The 22,837-nt window shown below is 39.2% G+C and overlaps 2 protein-coding genes across 3 annotated transcripts; one reads left to right on the top strand and one right to left on the bottom strand.

The window, feature by feature from the left end:
• Positions 1–822: 822 nt before the first annotated feature.
• On the top strand, positions 823–8,906 carry BEND3 (BEN domain containing 3). 2 transcript variants are annotated; one of them, XM_010283717.1, is made up of 3 exons: positions 834–867; positions 1,329–1,552; positions 6,654–8,906. In XM_010283717.1, exons 1-3 carry the CDS (start codon positions 834–836, stop codon positions 8,904–8,906), a joined length of 2,511 nt encoding a protein of 836 aa, XP_010282019.1. The 2 variants fall into 2 exon arrangements, with proteins under 2 accessions (XP_010282020.1, XP_010282019.1); XM_010283718.1 differs by lacking the exon at positions 1,329–1,552 and having other exon boundaries at positions 823–867.
• A 9,491-nt stretch (positions 8,907–18,397) lies between these two features.
• LOC104615925 (chromosome unknown open reading frame, human C6orf203) lies at positions 18,398–22,250 on the bottom strand. Its single transcript, XM_010283716.1, has 4 exons — positions 22,127–22,250; positions 20,874–21,314; positions 19,967–20,039; positions 18,398–18,853 (listed from the first exon to the last, which is right to left on the bottom strand). Exons 2-4 carry the CDS (start codon positions 21,302–21,304, stop codon positions 18,677–18,679), a joined length of 681 nt encoding a protein of 226 aa, XP_010282018.1. The 5' UTR covers positions 21,305–21,314; positions 22,127–22,250; the 3' UTR covers positions 18,398–18,676.
• Positions 22,251–22,837: the final 587 nt, after the last annotated feature.

Genomic DNA, 22,837 nt, shown 5'->3' with positions numbered 1-22,837 from the left:
AGTTGGGAGTGTCAGTTTGCAGCTGTGTGCACTGTAACAGTCAGTGAGATCTGATTAAATTGTTTGCTTTGTAGATCTCCAAAAGATTTAGAGTGTCTTCTAGAAATCTGTACACAGATTGATGTTTACCCCCAGGTAGTTTGCAAAATTAGTTTTCAAGGAAACAGAAATACAACTGAGTCTTTCATGTGAGAAGTAATGCTAGAATAATACATATATTTGTTTTTCCTTACAAAAAACATTCTTACATTATTTAGAGGCTGACAGAAAAAAAGTAGTTACTGTAGATCTACAGATTGCTCTGCTTGAATTGATGCAATCCATATAAAATGATCAAGGATTTTTAAATGAAAATTTACTCCAGCATATATATTCCACTTTGTGATTGAGTTTTCCTTCTGTGATGACCTTGGGTCACCCACAATGTCAATATAAAAAGATTTTACTTTAATAAGAAGTAGTGACTTGGTACAGGACAGAGAGTTTAATACAGTTAAATTCCATTTATATACTGCCAAGATACTTTATAGAGAAGTTTAAAATTACTTGCTTTTCTCCATCCTCAAAAAAGACATATAGTTTTAAAGACATTCCTAGCTGTCACATGTAGTCTGCAGTGTAGTTTGCATGTTGACAGGTCCACAGATGCCCATTAAATTTACTGAAAGTAGCTAGGTTCTACATATGTACAGATTGGAAAGTATCTGTGGGCTGTTAATGCCCAGTGGCTCTAGATTAAAAGTAAATACAAAAAAAGATGTAGGTATTTCCTGATTCCAGAAGATGCTGATATTTATTTTTGTATTTTGTTTTGTTCTGTAGTGAAATAGAAGATGAATTCAGCTGAAATCACTGATGATGATGAAGGTAAAATATTATACTTTGTGTAATTTATGATCAGGCAAAAATACGTGTTGAATGAAAGCCTGTGTAACCTGATAAAGAATGCACTTGGATCAAGACAAATTGCATTAATGGTTTTTAAAAAGCTATCTAAAACACACTTACCTTTGTTATTCGTTGTATTTTCTGCTCTACGTCCTTCCTCCCCCTTGAAAAAGATCTTCCTACTGTAACTTTATTTGTGTATACTTTAGACTCTTCTTTGGGGAAGAAACTGTCATTTACTGGATGACTGAATGGTTCCTAGCATAATAAAAACATGATTTTGGGGTGGCCTCAGCATACACTTACTGTACGAGTCATAAAAAAAAATGTTCTTCAAAACACGTTTTCATAAAGAGAAACGAACCACAAAAGATTGTATTAAGGGTGTCATGGTTTTCTGGAGAGAGTGCTTTATCTTTCTAAACCTTCTCTTTTTCCAGTAAAAATTCCTAAAAAAAATATTGTGAAAGTAGAAACAGAAAATGAAGATGAAGCTCTAGACTGCTCAGTAACATCCAGATCTGCTGAGAAACACTCACTGGATGGCGCAGTTACTTGCCTACAGGATTCCAACAAACGGAAACAGACCTCACTTGGTTGTGATGGTTCAGGGAGCCAGCAAGATGTCTTACCCAGTGTGAAGAAAAGACGCTTTACACAAGAGGTGACTTCTCTATACATGACTGTGTGATTTTTCTGTTCATATTTCATAGGCTAAATTCATTGCTGCTATAAAGCAAAATGCAAGTCATTTAACTAGATTTGCATTAGTAATGAGTTTGAGTCAAATATGGCTAATCCTAACCCAGTTTGCACACATTACTTGTCTGGGTATTTCTTTAACATGGGAGCGATTATATCTATTAAATACACTTACAGGTTAATTCCTTCATGTGAAGTATATTTTTGTTGTTTGTCAGAGAATGTAGGAGCAGGTAGTGATTTGGATTAACTGAGCATGACTCTGATTACAGTCCCTCTCATGTCACACAGTCCTTCAGCTGGATCCTCAGGGGTAGAATCAGGGCTGTAATTCTTCCTCTGTGACACATATTTTGATGTCAGTGAGACAAGTACAAATTTGTGTATTACTTGAACGATAAAAGTGCAGGGATGCAGAAGACCTCAGCATATCAAGAGCAGAATATATTACAACTTCTGGTGCAGCATTCCCACTTGTGGCAATCCAGATGTTTGTCCAGCTGGTAAAGGAGATGCCCAGTCTATTCTGTTATCATGTTCTAGTGTTCCACCTCTCTAGCAATTGGAGATTTTTATTAATCTTTGCTGAAAATGAGCAAGTTTCTTTTTGTCCTTGTTCTTTTCAGTAGGGAGAGCAGTGATCATCTGTTCCTAGAAAAGTCTTCTGTACATGGGAAAATTGATGTGATGTTGTCTACCTTCAGCCCTTCCTTTCCCAGACTAAAATTCTGTTTCTTCAGCTCTTCTTCAGGAGTCACATTATATTTTTGTTGTTCTCTTTGAGATTCCTGAAAGGGTAATGTCCAGTGTTGGGTAGTCACACCTCTTCTAACACCCTCTAGAGCAGTATAATGATCTCCTGTTTTTCACACTCAGCACTTTATTAAAATAACCTAGATTCAAATTCATCCTCTTTTGAATAACTTCAGGCCCTGGGTTATATTTAGTTTATGACCTACTCTAATGCACATATCCTTTTCTGCAGTTCTGCTACCTAGCCAGTTATTCTGTGTTGTATTTGTGCATTTCATTTCCCCTTTCTAGCCATAGCTCTTCATATTTCTTTTTCTTGACTCTCATCTCTCTGACTTCTCGGGGCTGTTTTTTTTACCCTGAATGCCTGTGGTAGGTAGTTTTTAATCTTATTACACCGTTTCTTTTTTTCCTCTCTCTTTCTCTTTTTACAGTTGTTTTACTTACATTCAGATACTTAAAAGAGCTTCATAATGGTCTCTGAACTGTGCTTGCTTTGGATTTTACTGTTTTCCGTTTGCATTTAGTAAATTTTTAAATTTATTTGCACTGAATTATAACTTTGGACTTATAATATCAGAAAGTGACCCAGTAACAATGATGAAAATTCATTCTTGACTGACCCCAGTGAATCAACATGATTAGTTAAATAACCAACGAGAAATAGTCCTCAATCCTAACAACATTTTTAAAGTTAATTACTTTTCTAGTACCAGTAATTTGTTTTAGTTGATTACTTCATTAACTATTTCTGTTTAAACAGAGGACAAAATGTTAATTATTTTTGAGAATATTGTGCTTGTACTATATTTTTGCTACACATCACGTAGGCATCTATGTATGATATAGAGAGAGATGTGCTTTTTATGTATATAACCGTACTATTGGGCTGGTGATTATATTACCAGCCTGGTAATGTATGACATTCTATCAGAAGATGTTTTGCTTTTTTAAAATTCTGATTGTTACTTCATAGCGAGAAATTAATTTTCCCTAATTTTCTTTTAAAAAAAGTGTAGAAGATTGTAAGCTCAAAAAATTTATGTGCAAGACATTTCCAAGTTCTTATGTGTTTGATAGAATCGTTTTGTTTCTTGCTCATACATTTATTCTTTACTCATATGCTAGAATAATATGTTCTGTATTCTTACAGATATTTATATTTTTTTTATTAAGCATAATAAAGGTCATAAATTAACTGGACTTTAGCACTGAGCAGAGCAATAGCTAAACAACTTTTAAAACTTGGCTTAGGACTCCGAGAGATAATGTGAGAGGCTATTTCACAATTACTTACAATGGCCGATGTTTACCAGAATACTGCATTTTGCAAATGTTCAAAGAATGCATATAATATAAAAACTTGCTGTGCAAATTAATATAAAAAGCAGAACTATCTTATGTACATTGAGTCTCATAGAACAATATCTTTGCTTATTTTTTGATGGTACATTAAAACTGATCATCTTAAATGGATGTAGTATTATCTGAAATACATTGACATTTAAATATCAGTGTTAACAGAAAACTAATTAAAAAGTATCAAATACTAGTTTGATTGGAGAATTTACAAAAAGCCATGTATTTATGCTGTGGATAGTGCTGTTCCCAGATGGAAACTCTGTAAAGACAAGATAATTAAAAGCAAGAGAAAGAAAATGAAAAGAACATGAGAATGCATCTGAAATAGAAAATCCTTAAATACAGGCCCAAATGTGTTGTTATCTGTTAGTCAAACACTGACTATGTGTTTCTGAAATGCAGATAACCAAATCTGTCCCGCAACCAGATCCAAATACTGTGAGCTGCATTAGTGAAAGGGCAGAAGTTCTGCTGCCGTCACAGCAGAGATCTGCTATAGTTCTTAGCGTGAACGCTTCTCCTCCTCCAGAGCACTGTGTCCAAAACTGAGAACACAAACTTTCACAATACTCACTGTCAAAGTGCAATAAGCTACTTAAGACCATGAATTTGTGGTGTTTAATGCATGTTCTGATATTGCTTTGCCCTGGCCCTGTGTTTGAGGTGTACATTAATAGAAGTTACCCCCGCATTGCCAAGTTTTATTATGTAATTAATTAGGGAAAAGGTACAGCAGGAGTTCTGACGAGAACTGACAGATGACTGGTGGCCCATGGCAAGCTATTTAGTAGAGAAGGAACTGAATGAATCATCCTCTGTATGTGAAGGAACGTTTGGAATATTCTTTGTAAACAGGAGTGTTAATGGAAGAGCTAGCTACTTAGGCAGCAGGTCTCACCATATGTGTAAGAAACGTATTCTCTGGAACAGCAGTTTTGTTTTGTTCTTTTGATCTAAAATGGTAAAAGAAATTTGCAATTCAGTCTGGGTGTCTGACTGGGGAGCAGAACTATGTTTTTTGTCAGTGGAGATTTTCATGACCTGCTTTCAGGTGATGTCTATTTGAGAGAGGTCTGTTACCATCTGGAAATACCTCTCCTTCTCCACTGACAAGTATAGGTGGTGTATGACAACTTTAGTCCCAGTGTAGGAGCCTACAGTTAGGTGGGAGCAATGTGCATCACAGCCTGCTCACAATTCAGTCTCTTGTGTTCTGGTACTTTACAAGTCACAAAGAGCTGATTTGGTTAGGGTATATCATACCACTTACTGGGGTAAGTCACCCTTTAATAGCTGGTGGTGTTGCAGGACTCCGGTTCCTCGCTGTTCTCACACAAATATGAGTGGGACTGGAGGGACAGTCTTCTAAATGGGACCTGGAAGTCAGGTGTCCTAGGCACCACGCAAGGATTTTGCGCATTGCAAAATATATTGCCTTTGCGTTATGCTTTCATTTCATCATCTGTCCATCCACACAGCCTTGGTTGTGAAAACCCAAGGTTTCATATGTAGGGTTGTATGATGTGAATGAGAACAGAACTTGGAAACACAACTTCAATTTAATGGAGTCTGCTGGTTTTTAAACTTGGAGGGGAAACCAGCTTGTTCTTTCTGAGCCTCTTTTGAGTGTACATTGCATTAGAAATGAAAAAATAATTAGATTCAATTTGTCACTGCAATAAGCAGATGCCAAGTGTGAGTACACATAGGGACCAGATTAATTTAATGAGTGTTACAGTTCTGTTTTTTCAGAAAGGAATCTTAATTCAAGTTTGTCACTGTAAGACATAGTGGGGCCTTCACTAGAATTTCAAATTGCTTGTGGCTCTCAGCTCAGACCTCAAGTCTGTGTTCCATTTGTTTTAATGATTGAATGCAAATTCTGTGGTTTTTATCTAATTAATGTTCTGTGGAACAAGCCAAGCAAAATGTTTCAGTACAGTCTTCTCTAAAATCTGTGAGTGTTTTCTCATGTTTGAATTCTGTATGTTGTGTTTTGATTCTGTTGTATCTACTTAACTTCCTAAGAATTTGCAATATCCATGTGTTTTCAAAAAAACCCAACCCACCCAAGCCCTGCATATTTGCTGTGAGTTGATGAAAATGCTTGCTTCCAATTTCAAGCAATGAGCAAGAGTTAGAAATAGAGAACATTAATTCCTTAAGAGGTCATTACTTGTTTTTATGTTAGTAATTTAGAAAATTAGAAACCCATGAGTCTAAACTTCCCTGCCTTTCAGAAATAAAGAAATGTTAGGCTTCCCTTTTCAAAAAGACAATACCAAGGTACTTCTCACTTTGTTTTTAAGTTTTTGTTATTTAAATGGATACTTTTTTAAAATTACAGTAATTCTTAGAACTTGTTTAGGCATTGTACACCATTATCAGGATTAAAAAAACCCTATATAAACCTTTCACATCAGAAAGAAGAGAATAAGCATAATTTTGATGTCTTACAGCCTTTGTGGTATTTTCAAAAGCTAACCTAAAGAGAGTGCTGCAACGTTAAATGCAGTTGTTGGAGGCAGTGGCAAGGTCACAGGACCTCGGGTTAGAAAATCTAGATTCTATTCTTGGCTCTGTTGCTGACTTGTTGCCACCCAAATTCTCTAGAGCCCAAGATCCTCATATGCAAGGTGAAGCATATTGATACTTAATTTGGGAGAGTATTAGAGCTTTGTGGGTAAAGAGTACTAAGGATTATTATCACATTTCTATTCCATGGAGAAAGCCACGAGCCAAAACAAACAAAAAACCCCACCTAAATAATACTTTACTATATTTTTTTTCTTAGTGAATTTATTAATTTTGATGTTCTTGACACAACTAAGTCCTCTGGAGAAAATTTGACTTTGCATATTTATGTAACAATGCCTGCTTAAGAGGCACATATTTATAGCTAATATTTTTAAGGCAGTCTTACTAATACAATATTTATTCATTCAAAGGGCCCCCTTTCAAACATGAAGAACAGAGATACTGGCTCACCCACTCAGGTAAATGCAGAGCAGCCAAACAAGAACAAGAATCCTAACGTAACGTGGCTCTGTGAAGAAGAATCCTTCAGTGACATAACCACTCCATCTTATAAAAAACCTCTCTACGGCATCTCACACAAAATCACGGAGAAGAAGAACCCACCAGGAGCAGAGCAGTTTGCTTCTTACGAGTTGTTTGAAAAAATCAACCCCAGCAGTCCCTCACATCTTCGGACTTTGAACGATCAACGCAAAAGGGACTCAGCTGCAGCCATTGCCATAACAGCAGCCACCGCAGATTCTGACCCAAATATATATTCTTTGATACAGAAAATGTTTTACACACTTAACACCCTCAATACCAATATGACACAGCTTCACAGTAAAGTTGACCTGTTGTCTTTGGAGGTTAGCAGAATTAAAAAACAAGTCAGTCCAGCAGAGTCTGTTGCAGACTTCAAGCCTCCCCCAGAGTACCAGCTGACTTCCGCAGAACTCAAACAAATCATGGATCAAAGCACATCAGGCGGAGACTTAGCTTGCCGGTTGCTAGTGCAGCTCTTCCCAGAGCTCTTCAGCGACGATGAGTTCAGCAGAAGCTGCAGTGCATGCGGCTTTCTCAACAAAAGGAAACTTGAATCTCTTCATCTGCAGCTTATCCGTAACTATGTGGAAGTTTGTTATCCTTCTGTGAAGAATACAGCTGTATGGCAGGTGGAGTGTTTGCCTCAAGTCAATGATTTTTTCAATAGATTTTGGGCTCAAAGGGAAATGGAAAACAGTCAGCAGAATGTGCAGTCGTCCAGTTTTTATGATACTGAGCAGGTCGAATCCTCTCATTTTATGGAGGATAAAGATCAGGAAGAAGCTTTGTCCTTGGACAGGAGTAATGCCATTGGCTCAGATTACATGCTGGATGCTCAGGATCTCAATGAATTTTTAGATGAAGCTTCTTCTCCAGGGGAATTTTCTGTTTTTTTGTTACACAGACTGTTTCCGGAACTCTTTGACCACAGAAAATTAGCTGAAAGGTACAGCTGCTATGGAGACTCTGGGAAACAACTGCTGGATCCTCATCGGCTTCAGATAATCCGTAGGTACACTGAAATTTACTTTCCAGATGTGCAAGAAGAAGAAGCCTGGTTGCAGCAATGTGTTCAGCGAATAAATGATGAGCTTGAAAATACATATATGGATGGAAGTGAATGTGATCAGATGAGAGATGACTGTTACGATTCTTCTAGTTTACCGGATGATGTATCAATCATAAAAGTGGAAGACAGTTTTGAGTATGAAAAACCTGGCAGACGCTCAAAAAAAATTTGGCTTGTACCAATAGACTTTGACAAACTTGACTTTCCCCCTCCTGATTTTGATGTCCCTGTCCCAGATTACCTGTTGAACAAAGAACAGATTAAAAGCATATATGAAAGCAGTCTTTCCATAGGCAACTTTGCCTCTCGATTGCTTGTTCTCTTATTTCCTGAACTGTTTACTCATGAAAACTTACGGAAGCAATACAACTGTAGTGGATCTTTAGGCAAGAAACAGCTCGACCCCACTAGAATTAAATTAATTCGACATTATGTGCAGATACTGTACCCCAGAGCAAAGAACGACAGAGTGTGGACGTTGGAGTTTGTTGGGAAGCTTGACGAGAGGTGTCGGCGAAGAGACACGGAGCAAAGGCGCACGTACCAACAGCAACGGAAAATCCACATGCCGGGGCCTGACAGGAGGGAATTTCTCAGCTATGCAATAAACCCCGAGAGGTTTCGAGAAGAATTCGAAGGGCCGCCACTGCCACCAGAAAGAAGTAGCAAGGATTTTTGCAAGATACCACTCGACGAACTCGTTGTTCCTAATCCAGACTTCCCTGTGCCTTCTCTGTATTTGCTGTCTGATAAGGAGGTAAGAGAGATAGTGCAGCAGAGCCTGTCGGTTGGCAACTTTGCTGCCAGGCTTCTTGTAAGACTCTTTCCTGAACTCTTTACTCCGGAGAATCTCAGACTGCAATACAACCATTCAGGTGCTTGTAACAAAAAACAGCTCGATCCTATCAGACTGAGACTGATCCGTCATTATGTGGAGGCAGTTTATCCCGTGGAGAAAATGGAAGAAGTATGGCATTATGAATGTATACCGAGCATTGATGAAAGGTGCCGGCGTCCTAATAGAAAAAAGTGTGATATACTGAAAAAAGCAAAGAAAGCAAAAAAGTGACAGGCTCTTAAATTCCTAAGACTTTGACCACTAAATTATTGTCAGGATTATGCTTTGGTTTAGACTGAGGGGCCTGTCAGGAGCTGGGAGTGCTCAGCATCCAGGACAGTCAGGCACTAAGTTTGTTGCGTTTTAATGTGTGTGTTGCATCTATGTGGGCACCGCAGCAGTGGGAAGTGGCTTACTACATTTGTACATGGGTAAAGACCGTAAGTCATCAGTGATAGAGCTATCAGTGACTCGCTAAAAGCATGATTTTCACTGGTGCAAATACATGTATTGAAACTGTATTACTCCACTCCCCATTTCTGCATCTTCCTTTTTTTATCACTTTCTAATAATAAAGATTTTTTTTTAAAATCATTGTGCTCTTCAGGGGCAGTTTTTCATTATACCCTTATAAACAGTCTTGTTAGTTAATTTGGAGTTTGAAATTTAAACTTAATTTAACTTTGAAAGTGCCATGTTCATTGGAAATCATTGGAATATCAGACTTTGCTTCTACAGTCGTTGCAGCTTCACATTTGTTTTGTTCTTGATGATACTGTGACACGGAAAATAATAATACCGTGTCAAATAATGGGTCAGAATGGTGTCATCTGCATGTTTGACTGTTACCCAGGTTTTATTTCTAAAACCAAAAATTAACTGTTGACGAATTGAGATGTGAGCATAGACACAATGTGAAGGGTTTTTTTTTTTTATATTGACACCACAAGCTTGATCCTGCCCCTGTGAGCTCTTTTGTTTTGTGCAGTGTCACTGCTGGTGTGGCTGAGGATGGCTTGTCTGAATAAAGCCAGCAGAACAGACCCAAGCCTATACCCATGGAATGTCTTGCCATTGCCTGTTTGCAATTGTATTTGTAAAATAACAAAGACAACAACAAAAAGACCCAAAAGAAGAACTTAGAAAAATTTTAGACCTTGCTCTCTATCAAAATCATGATTCCAAAGGTTTCCAGTGTTCATATTGAATTGCATATAAAAAAAAGTACGTGCAAAGATTGATTTTGTGATGGAATTCAGTGTTTCAGGGTCCCCACATATCAGCTGTGGTAATATAACTCATTCGTTGCGTGATTGCAGCAGCATCTGGATATTTCGAGTGTAGGGATGTTGAACTCCCTCACTTTGCCAAATTGATTTAGTGTAATTAGTAGCTATTTGGAGGCATAACTGTGTATGTATAACTTAGGTTCATACGGTCAAGTTTGCATCATTAATATGTTCAAGTGTAACAAAGACCACCCAGAACCCAATGTGAATTTGCTGTATGACTTGTCACTGAAGAGTGCTGCTTTAAAACTGGTTTTCCTCTTTTTTTTTTTTTCTTTTAATACTGATAGAAATGGTGAGAGAGAGTCAAACATGGATTTTTAAGACAGTAAAGACAATGATCGCTTACTGACCGTCGCTGGAACACCTTGGAGCAGTTGTTGATGTTTTCTGTGGTCCTTTGTTGTTTACTTAGATGGGTCATACTATCAAATTTTCATTCAGTTCCAGTGTAATTTTCTATTTTAGCATTTGTAAGAAAGTACAAAATACGTGATATTTTTACTTCAGATTTTTAGAATTTATTGTTCTTAGAGTCATATTGATCCCTTTCTTTGAAAAGCAAAACAAAACTTTTTTTCCTAATAGCAACAACTAGGAAAAGTATTATGTTAAACTGGGAATAAATCATAATAGATACTAGCATTTCCTCATTTTCCCCATATGCTAGCAACATTCTCAAAGAATGTATGAAGAAAGTCATGAATGTACTAAAAAATACACTGATACTGTTTATATCCATTTAAATGTTTCCTGTTGGTTTAAATAATAGCAGACCATGCACAAAATGGATATCAGAGCAAATATGGCTATAATAAAACAAAAACATTTTACCAAAGACAAGGAACTGATACCACGGTGTCTGCATCTTACCTTTCATTTTAGTGCATAAATTTAGCAAATTGAATGTATCAGAAACCAAGACTTTCTCTTGTAATTGTATGCTACCTAGCACCTCTGTGGAATTTTTTTACATGCACTTTTATGGGAGATATAAAATGACAGAAAATATTAACAGCTGCTTAATTTGTTGCAAATGACTGGCCAGAAGGTAAGAAATATAATTATATTTTCTTATCTTAATGTCATACATGTTTCACCACTTAGTGATGTCAGAGCTCCCAGAAGAATTTGATATATATTAAACTTTTCTACAATTGACAGATGTTACTAGCTAGCATGCAAATGTGAGACCTACTGGCTTTTACTGTAGATGTTGACATTAAGTCAAAAAAGCAGTCCAATCATATTGTCTACTAAGTAGTGAAAAAACAATTTTCACCTTTTAAAATTACATTTTTGAAAATGGGTATAGAAAGTTTTTAATTGTTTTTTTCTCTTAACTTCTGTCTAATTTCTGTGTACATTCCTTTTATCTCACCCTTTGAAACCCTTTCATGATTCGTTTGATTGTATGTTTTATAACTGATATCAAGAAAATACAGACATATGAATAGTGACAGAGTTCACTAATGAAAGCTCTTGCAGTGCATCTGAAGTACAGCCACTTCATCCAGTTGGTCAGTCTTGTAAATAAATTAAAGGTATATTATTTTCATACAAGAGGAATGTTGTCTGGTGATTGCTTGAGTACGAGCAGGATTTTTTTTCCTATAAAGTCTGTCACTAAGATCTGAGATAACCTTAGTTGGTCAGACAATATATAGATTAAAACACCCTGGTTTGCTGCAGCCGTTTTAAAAGATTCTTCTGTCTTTCAGACTTTTTTTCCTTAAAAGAATAAACTTGTCTTTTTGAAAGCAAGGCTATGATAGGAAGATTGCTAGATATTGAAGTGTTTGGAACGTATGTAGCCATGCACATACTGACTTCCTATGGATGAACACTACTTTCTACCTTCCAGGTCAGTAAACCCTGTTAAAGTGATTATCAGGTGTCTCTATCTACTTATTATAGTTTAAATACATCAGCTTTGGATAGGCATTGAATAGTCCATTTCTAACAGCTTTCTAAAAGAAACAGTGTAATGTATATATAACTCTCTATTTTTGTTTCTTGCCCATTTTCCACAAATTAAAAACTTACTTAGAAGCTCTGTAAAAGATTTAAAACAGCACATGCAAAGAGAGATCAAGTATGCATCAGTTTATTGCCCATTAACTGTATTCAGCTGACAGAATTGACAAGAAGTTTGCAAATGAGAAAAATCTTTACTTGAAATCAACCACTTTGTTATGCTAATGCATTACAGCCACCAAAGTGTTTCACGTTCTAGGAAATCTTTGTGACTCTTTTTTCTTCTCTTCAAAAATGCATATAATTTATTTCTAGGTACATTTTTTTAAATCTGTCATTTGTCTCTTTTCAATTATTGTTTGATATTTATATTACATTACAGCAATGAGAGATGAACAGTTGTGTGCTTGACACTCCACAAAGGCACACCAGGTCTAATTTCATGCTGGGAGGGGCTAACATGAATTTTACAGCCCCAGGAAGCACCGGAAATAATATGCAAGTTTTATTCACAATTTATTTTTATTCAGATTTTGTTTCACTGATTAAAGGGATGTGAAACAGCTGGAAAATTCAATGTCTTAAGCTTGCCTGTACTGAGGATGGGGCATAAATTGACAAGTGTTCTTACTTACCATGCACATTTTTGTTGATTACTCTTAAAATCTATGGGAGAGCAAGCGGGGCAGGTTCAAGCCTATGATTTTCCTGAGTAAATGAAAGAAACTAACTCCATCACCGTCATTGCCAAAATTTCTTCACTTCCTTAGTTTGACTTTCTGATTTTTTCCATTGCTACTGCAACTCAGTTGGCACCAATGCAGTTACGAGGTTTTTCTTAATAACATGCTGAAAACATCTTTTTAAATGTGCTTGAAGTTGTTTAAAATGAATAGCTGAAGTGATGGTTTAGTTCCCTCTCTTAATTTTCTCCTAGGATCGTCTTTGCTAAGACAGAAAAAGAAAGAAATCCCCATGTGTTTTCATTCTTTTCTACCTACTTTTTTGTCCTAGTAAATATTAAGAAAGATGAATTTCTGTTAGTAACAGTGCTTTCAAAATCCTCATTTTATCCCCCCCATTATAAAAGTAATTCATCTAAACTTCTTATGGGTAGTGATTGTTTTAATACCTTACAGAAATTTCTTACAGAATACATAATACTCATCATTGTCACAGCTCATATAAATCCTGTTCTGAGAGGTCATGTCTCCTGCAGTAGAGCACTGGCTGAAGGAGCTGCCCTGGGTTGGCCAGTCCCAGTGCTGGCAGCAGATGACTCCTAATGGAATCAGAACTCCCATCATAGTCACATTTTCCTTGTACCTCATCTGATTGGCAAGAGATTAGCCCTTACACTGTATTATTTTTATCCAGCATATTCCTTTTTGGTTTTGTTATTTTCTAGATGCCATCTTTTCTAGTTAGTGACCAGAAAAGCCTGTGACATGGGCAGACCACCTGCTTACTCCATTTCCTGCTCTGTTCCATGATGGGGCTATGGTCCCCACTGAGTGTTTTTCTTTCATTAAGGATTCAGAAAGAAGAACTTCGATTCTCACAGGAAGGGAAGAGCTCTAATAGAAGGGAAATAAAGCTGTTCTGGAAAATATGACATGTTCTTTTCCCACTTCTTCCCTTTCTCCCCGCAACCCCAAAGACAAACATGAATAGAGAAAACCTGTTTGTTTGTGGGATTTTTTTTTTACTAGGTTTCCCTTATTTTCTTTTTAAAAATTTAGTGTGACTTCCCAGTCAAAAATGTACAAAATCACTACGTGTCCAGTCACACTAAAAATCTGTGTTAATGGATGGAAACAAAACAAATTGTGATTGCTGAAGGCTGGAGGAAGATCAGCTAATTAATATCTCCCCACAAACACAAATGTCAAGTAATCATTCCCAATTTCCTTCACAAATTTCATTACGGCAAAACAACTGTTTGTCATTGTTTCCAGAGGCATTTTGTTAGTGGTGTGTGTTAGTGCACACTTTTCTGGGAGGCAAAATATACCTTTAATCGTTACACTTTCAGGGATGTACCACTTCGGTTAGTTCATACGGTAATGTGCTAGTGAGGTCTACAAATGTTTCCCATGGAAAGAAAATCCTGATGTACCTGTCAGCAGTAAGCATGAGTCACTCTATAGGATCGCATCCTACATTTGAGATTCGATCCCTTATATAGAACCTAGGAGTCTGGTTTTATGTCATGTAATGCTGTCCCTTGTCTTTCTTGCTCCCTATCTCTCATTGTTCCAAGAATTAAAAAAACCCAGGGTCTTCTTGAAGTGTTTGTCTCTATGTGCATTGAATACTTAAGTGCTGGAAACTGAAGAATTTTTTAGCTTCAGCAGTACTCAGATTTGCATGGCTCCTACACACCTCTTCTGCATTCCTTTTCCCATGCATGCCATCATAGAATGACCGCTGCAACTGGCCCACACAGGCTGTTGAGCGCTGTAATTTGGTAGGTGCTGACAGTAGACTGTCCTGTTATGACATGCCATTACAGAAAAAAAAAACAACCTCACAAAAGAAAGAAACAAAAAAACCCAGAAACACTTCAGTGCTTTTCTGTTCTATGGAAGAAAGCATTGCCTATTATTTTGGGTGGCCAGAGGGAGTCAGAGTATAACCCTCCTCTCTCTGTGTTGTTCTGTAGGCAGCAGAACTCGGAACCTGTTCAAGAGTGTTGGTATGTGCCTGCTTTAGTCGACCAGGCTGCCTCTTCTGCCAGACCCGAGTCCAACTCCTGTGTGAGCAATTCCCCACTATTCCTTCACAGGATCCTCCTGCACCCTGCTCCGTAATGCAGGCTGGGCCACGGGCAGCAGATGCTGCAGCATGTAACGTTGCTCCTGCAGTAGATGAAACACGCAAAGCCATCAGACAACGCTGTGTGCTGCGCCAGTGACAGCTGGGTCCTGCACCCACAGCCTGACGGCGCCTGCCTCTTAACGGGACCAGACAGACTTCTGGATCCAATCACCCCTCTGGATTGGAAGGGGTGGGAGGGCAGGGATGCTGGCCGTTCTGGGCTCCATGCCTAGTCTAAGGTTGGATTCGTCTGTGCCTAACAGAGGTGGCTTGGACAGCAGAGTCTTCTGGGCAGCCTCCAGTCAACTTTGTCAGTCACCTCCAGAGCCATCCAAGCCATCCAAGCCTCCCTTCATGACTTCTCAGCAGTATCTCTGTGAGGAAGCCCTTTCATATAGTTCCTCCACCATGCAGACTAAGAATGGCAGATGGCCATCTCCTGGAGCTGGCAATTCATTACAGCAGTGACAGAAGGACAGAAGTGGCAGCCACTTACCCAATTCACTGTCTGTACCCTGAACTCTGAGCGAGAGGAAAAGCATTTGTGTGTCTCCTACCACTCGGTACTCGGCACTAGAGATTTGGTAATTGGCTAGTGGCAGATTCTCCGTTTCAGGAAGATGGCTAAAACTTTTGTTTGACCACTTACTACTTTGCCATGTGACCTGACCGGACACTTGACCATGTTGTCAGATGGATTCCATCATCTCAAATTCATGGCTGTCAGCCATGGAAGGAAGATGCACAGGCAATTCCCAAAGAAGTTTATTACATATGCTTTACATACACACAGTTTATGTGAGCCCACCTTTTCTAAAAGCCCCCTGAAGGTCCAGCAAAAACTGCGGCTGTGATGTGCCTGTTCCTACACCTCCCAGAACGCATGCTGGCTCTGCTCGCCTGGCACTCATGTCAGTCATTAACCAAGCCTTGCCTTTCTTTAGCTCACAGTCCAAATGTTTAAAGGCTGCAGAAACAGGCGCAACCTGCTCAGCAGTGCCAGTCCTCAATAAAAGGGTCTGATCAATAGAGAAGCTTATCCAGGACAGATCAATGTAACCAAGCGGAACAGCTACTCACCTTCCTGCTGTCATAGTTTTCCTCTGAGATAACCCTGCCTGTGACTGAAGCTTTCTCTTCTGAAGCCAGCAGGTACAGTTCTCTCTCCAACCATTTTAATCCTGAATCCACAGAGGCTTCTCCTACCCAACACAAAACTCCTTAGGAAGCCTGCCCTTCTTTTCTTTACTTTGCTGATACCACTAGTGGATCGACACTTAAAACCCATGAAAGCCTGTATCCACCTTTGTCTGTCAGTGAAGACCTGTTTTTTGGTGGCAGTCACAGAACAGTTCAGGTTGGAAGGGAAGGGACCTTTAAAGATCATCTAGGCCAACACCCCCTGTCATGGGCAGGGACATCTGCAACTAGATCAGGTTGCTCAAGAGCCCCGTCCAACCTGACCTTGAATCTTTCCAGGGACGGGGCAGCTACCACCTCTCTGGGCAACCTCTGCCAGTGTTTCACCACTCTCAGTGTGAAAAATTCCTTCCTTAGATCTAGTCAAAACCTACTCTTTAGTTTAAAACCTCGTTTAGTTTAAAACCATTACCCCTTGTTCTGCCACTACAGGCCTCTAAAACCTCGTTTAGTTTAAAACCATTACCCCTTGTAATGCCACTACAGGCCTTGGCAAAGAGTCTCTCTCTGTCATCACTCGGAGCGAGCTAGTTCTTTATTGTAAGCTCTTGTCTACTTTACTTCCCCATAGGCCTAATGTTTTACTCCTATTCTATCCAGTTCAAGAAACTACCCTGCCTGTGCTCCTTCTTATGTCAATGGCTTTCAGAGGTGCAGCTTTCCTGCCCATCTTGGATGCCAGGCAGGTGCTGGCTTTTTTTGTTGCACATGGTTTTATCTTAGGCAGAACAGACCCTTGCAGAAAATTCGTTTCTTCATGCCTATACCTTGGCTATACCCAAGCCCGAAAGCATTCCTGAGGTTTATGAGTGGCCTGTTCTGCCCCTGTAAGCTGTGGTGTGTAAGCTACTGCTGCTGGAGGTCACAGGCAGTGTGACTGTACATACTGACAAGCACTTGACAGGTAATGAATGGTTGCTGACTGACAACTGGAGCTCACTGACATACAACTTACAACCCATCTTCCTACTCATTTCTCTCAGCATCCCTGGAGACTGTGGGAGCCACTTAGAATAGCAATGGTAAGTGGAATTGGGGAACAGAGGGTGTATTTAATCTCTATTTCCATAACACTTGGCGCAAGCTCAAATAAATACAGCAGAGATGGCAATGCCTGCAGTGAAGGTACAGCCTGCCACGTTCCTCTGGGTGCTTGCAATGCTGAATCCCTTCACTTCTGCAGTGTAAGGATCACCAAAATCTCTCAGAAGAGCTTTCCAGGATCATGTCCTCTTAAGAACCGATTTGTTTAAAAGGTGCCTATGCCTATAAACCATTAACTAGACATCTATTTGCATCTTTAAACATCTTCACAATCATTAAAAAAAGAGCCCAAAACAGCACAAGTTTGTAGCTATGCCTGAAGAAAGCTAGAAATGATTTTACATCCCACACTCAGCAGCCACCACTTCCAAGGCAATGGCCAGCAACAGGAGCAGTCATCCTGCTTAAACAGAGTCATCAGGTAGCGTTGGCAGTTGAGCCCAGCAGTTCCCATGCACTCCTAGCCAGGGGAGCACCATTGCTTCCTTTGCCTCAGAGGCATTTTATGCAGTGAAAATCCAGTTGTTACTTCACCAGAGCTTTGATGTGTACCTGAGAGTCTGATGCCTAACCAGAGCACTAGGTTTGCTTTGTGAGCAACAATTTGCCTGCCCATTTAGATTTCAGAACACCCAAGAGAAAGCATCCTGGAGTATGCTCCATCTGCCTGTTTTGGGCTATGTTCTTCCCCTTGCACTTTTCAGAGCAGGGTAGCTACCTGCTCCTAGTGGCCAGCTTTACTGTAGAGACACCTGTGTGTGGCTGTCTCAGCAGCTATAAACAGAAGAAAAATTCTGTCTTGCACCACATCCAACAAGTTGCTTGTGTTGGGAGAAGCATGTATTCAACATTACAGGTGCAAGTGGTAACTCCCAAGATGCCTGTCCTAAGTGAGAGTATTTTCCTGTAGCAATACAGACATGAGCTTTTCAACACAGTATGATCTGACCTTTGCTCAGATCTTTACACCACCTAAGTACTAAATATTCTCTTAAATGCCAACCTGAAACGAATACGTGACAAACGGAGATTTCATTTTCCTCTGCATGGTTACATACATGGTAAAAATCAGGAGTACTACAGGCATCTCCTCACTGATCTGCCTTCTCCATGACAGCAGAGTATCTCTGCCATGAAGTTTCCAGCTTAGAAATATGCAGCTGCAATCAGTATCCTTTTGTATTCTTGGTATAGCAGCAGTGGATATAAGCACAGACTTGGTATTGTTAAACAAGATCAAACCATAATGAAAAAGGAAGCAATTTTATGTAATTGGCTTTTCTATTCGTATTTCATGAATCCAGAGATAAAACTAAGGAAGCAGTTCTGTTTGTTGTGATGTCAGTTTTAATGTAACCTTTCTGATTAACAAAACTAGACGGCAATTAAACTGTGATCAAATTAGTCTTTATTGGTTCATTATATCTAACATCTGTAAGGAAACTGCCCGGAAATGTAAGGCTTGGATCTTTTATCCCACAGTACCATGACACAAAACTAAGAGCAAGAAGTGACAGGCTTATTGCATGAATATTGATGTACACAGCTGAGGGAGAGAATATTCTAACACAAACCCCTAAAAAAGGGTACTGTAATTTTGTTTAACCAAAATTCATATTTAACAACAAACCGTTTTCTGCAAAATCTTGTGCTGCCACATGCAACCCCCCATTACTTAAGTACATCCTGTTTGGGCACTTTTAAGTTTTTCCAACGCCTCACGATTACTTTGTATTTGTCACTTTCAGTTTTGTTAGATACTTTTTTTATGACTACCCGCATAACTACAGCAGTTCCTGTTTCTTTATCTTCACCTATTAGGAGATCCAGCGTGTCACCAATTTTCACCTGGAAACAGAAAGAGAAAATGAGTGATCAGAGGCATTCCCTGCAGAAAACAAAGCCCTGCAGTCTATGTCCAATTATAATTTTGTTCCTTCCTTTCCATTTAATATTCTTATCTCACAGGAGAGTAGACAGGAAAGCAATACTAGACCCATTTCAGATCCTCCAGCTATGAACTTCTAGGAAATCCTTGGCAATAAGCAAGTAAATGTCTCATGACCTTCTCTGCCAAGAGCTTTACCCTTCCTGTTCTACAGCCGACACTTAACTCTGTGAAAAAGATGTAATGTAGTACGTTCTTCTGCTGAAGGGTGTTTCCTGCAATCTTTTTATAGCAACACAGACACAAAACAGCAAAATGCGAAGTTCTCCCTCCTTCCTTTAAAACAGTTTAAAATGCTTTAAAAACAGAGTGCTGGTCAACTGCTTGTGTTCCTTTCACAAGTCACAAAAGCAGTATGCCTCTCAAACACTAGCCTTAGCTTCAGGGGATCAGGATTTAAAACTTCTCTTCTTATTGCCCTTTGATGACCGTAACCACCACCTAGGATCACCCCCTCATAAAGGGTGGGTAGAAGTATGTGTGTCACCATTCTGGTGAGCTCTCTTGTGAAAGAGTATGGCCTGCAACCCTTCTGGCTCTTCCCCTAATTGCATTCCTCTGTGCTCTATTACAGGTACAATAACCTTTCCTGAGCTACCCCAGTTTCAATCCCCTTCTATCATCAAACTTTCTCCTTTAATCATGTGCCTGCTCCACCAGTATCTCGGCTTTAACCATTCCTACTCCATCAACCTCCCATCTACCATCATTTCCTTCATCAACTTAGAAAGTTCTGTCCTTGCTTACCATCTGCCTTCTCCTGACTTCCAGCCTTGCATTTACTCTCTTAATACAAGTCTCCTGTCTGCCTTAGGGAATAATGTCATAGCCAGGGAACCACAAACCGCCCCCCCCAAAGCTGGAAGTCATGTTAGCAATGCTATTCATTCACCTTTGCAGAGCAATTTAGTGGTTAGCTGTTCCGACCCAAGCAAAAGGAGGGAGAAGAAGAGGTCATGCCTTAGTTATTTTCTTGTACTGTATTAAAAGATGTAAATTTTAAAAAGTCTTACAGTTCTACTTTTCTTCCATAGTTTTTCTCCATTCAGCCTGAGTTCATTATTGTAGAATGCATCTTCTACTTTACTGAAGAAAAACAAGGTTTTATTGCATTTACAGTGTGCAGCAGACCAAATGCAGTTGTTTCTTTGCAGATACACAAGAACATCACTCGTGCAAGGCACATTTTCACAACTCTAATTTGCGCACAAAGGACACCTTTATTTAAGGTCAGGACAGATTTGAACTGGAAGTAAAGAAAAAGTCTTTCATAGATATTAAATGAAATAACATAGTTGCTCTGTGCCACAGGTGCAAGCAATAAAAAGCTGTTTCTAAAGACCTGTCTCCTGAATATCAAACAAATAATATCCCCTTTCCTGCACCAGCCAGTTTAATAATTTTTAAGTGATCAAGTTATACTAATATACTGTTCTCACAACATTGCAACAAAAGGCTTCTGTAGGTTGCATTAGATCAAGCATTCGAGTGATATATTTATAGACTGCACATTTAGCTGGTTGACTTAGTACGTTAGGTTTACACTTACCATCACCTATGTCTACAGCCATTAAGTAGCATATTATTTTACTCCCTCAGTCTCAAATTACATCTTTTTGTACTACTTAGTACAGTATTTTTCCATTTTCTTCATTTTAAATAGTAGTAACTGACAGAAAATGCTTCCTCAGCAATCTTAGAAATATTGCAGACAGGGAAAAGCAGAAGACAGGCTGTTTCAAGGGAGGTAAGGTGAAACAAACGAGAACAACCATACATCCAAAACATGTTTTTAGACAGTCAAAACAGCTACACCAAAACAAAACCCCAAATACTGAATTATTCCAGCAATAAAAGGGTATCAAAACTCATTTTAGATGTATGACATCCTTATCAGCAGGTTGTTTCTTCCATACTTACTTTCTTGCAATGTCTAGACCAGCTTTCATGATCACATCATATCGAAGAGACTGCACTACTTTTTCAAGATCCTTGTAATCTTTTACTACGTTGGGGTCATTTTCAAATTCATCTTCCAAATTGCTTTCCTCTTCATCTTCATCCTCTTCTTCCTCTTCTTCTTGTACAGTTTGTCTGCTCCTTTTAGAGCTTTTGTTGCTTTTGTTCCGCAGAGAAAGTACTGAGATACGCTCTGGAGAAAGTTTTAGTGCACAGAGTTTTACTGGGGAAAAGCTGAAACATCTTCTGTAGTTTACTGTACTTGCTTGACAGCTACAGAATATGCTTCTCCTCCAAGAGAGATACAGTTTATTAGAGGGGAATTTCTCCCACAGTCCAAACCAGACATTTAGTTTTCTAAAAGTAGTGATGGGGAGTCTGAAGCCAGTCATAGCATACCCTAAAATAAAACAAACATTCATATGTAAAAATGAGCAACTTGCTTTGACTATTGGAAGGACTTCTCCAGGTATGGCATAACAGTTACTACAAAAAGATGATCATCTAGTTCCCTACAGAGCAATGCATCATCTAAAAGCACAAGGCTATACCAACTTTATGATCTGCCTTTCTCATACGCTGTCCACCATTACAAGGAGTTAAAACACCAGATGAAAACCAAACACTAAGAATCCCTATGGAATACTCCATTCATAATTCCTTTTCTGGTGTTTCATTATTAACTGTCCAAACATACTTGTGGCATTTTACTCCCTACATCTGAAATACTATTCACAAAAGACACAGAAACGAAGTTAACTATGTCAAAGGCTGAGAGAGTTGGGATTGTTCAGCTGGGAGAAGAGAAAGCTGCAGGGAGACCTTACTGCAGCCTTCCAGTACTTAAAGGAGGCTTATAACAAAGATGGGACAGACTTTTTAGCAGGGCCTGTTGCAATAGGACAAGGGGTAATGGTTTTAAGCTAAAAGAGGGTAGATTTAGAGAGGATATGAGGAAGAAATTTTTCACAATGAGGGTGATGAACCCCGGCCCAGGTTGCCCAGAGAGGTGGTAGCTGCCCCATCCCTGGAAATGGTCAAGGTCAGGTTGGACGGGGCTCTGAGCAACCTGATCTGGTTGAGTATGTCATGGCAGGGGGTTGGACTAGATGGCTTTTAAAGGTCCCTTCCAACTCAAACTCTGCTATGATTCTATTAAGGGAGACCTACATTTATCATGACTTATTCTCAGTAAAAACAACTTACTCAACACTGCCAACAAGTAAACCCAGAAGAGCTGAAAGCTGCTTAACTTCAGTCTCTGCTCAGACCACAACACCCCTGCGTGGCAGAATGCTGCACAACGTTCCCCCCGTTTCTCTGAACGGCAAACAGCATCATGGTAGAGTTCAGGACAAATAACACTGCTCTGTGTACTGCAGCAGGACTGGTGCCAGCAACAACACTCATGTGCAAGTTCCCCAGTTGCTAACCTTGGACAAGTAGGTGGAAACACCCTCAAAAACACCCAGATGCCTTTCAACACTCTTAGAAACTGATTTACAGTCCTTCCTAGCTAGGTGGAGCGCTGGCTTTAATTACGGCCTTATACGTGTGGAAACACGTGTTCACTTCATGAGACTGAAGTTTGTTTTCCCTGCACCCAAGTGAACTCTGCCGAAATCTGCAGGAGGGTTTTTTTGTGGTTGGGAAAAAGCCCTGATCGATGAGGGCAGTTACTGGCCACATAAAAATATCCACAACTCCCTTGGCTTTTTTAAAATTTAAATACGTGAACTTAAAATATATGACATACAGTTTAAAATTTAGGATGGTGCAATCCTCAGACAAGACTTGCGCCTCTCCTCGTTTTGGGGGCAAATTCCTAGAACATCTATTTGAGTGTGTAAACAATTATTATTGCTTATTTTTAATGCTCGATCTGACTTCGTTGCCCGTTGGACAGCGGGTACAACCGGCCGCTG

Source organism: Phaethon lepturus, unplaced genomic scaffold (assembly GCF_000687285.1).
Source record: "Phaethon lepturus isolate BGI_N335 unplaced genomic scaffold, ASM68728v1 scaffold18283, whole genome shotgun sequence".
In the NCBI taxonomy this organism is placed as follows: Eukaryota; Metazoa; Chordata; class Aves; order Phaethontiformes; family Phaethontidae; genus Phaethon; species Phaethon lepturus.
Note: the sequence above shows the minus strand (reverse complement) of the source record. Positions and strands in the feature narration are given on the sequence as shown.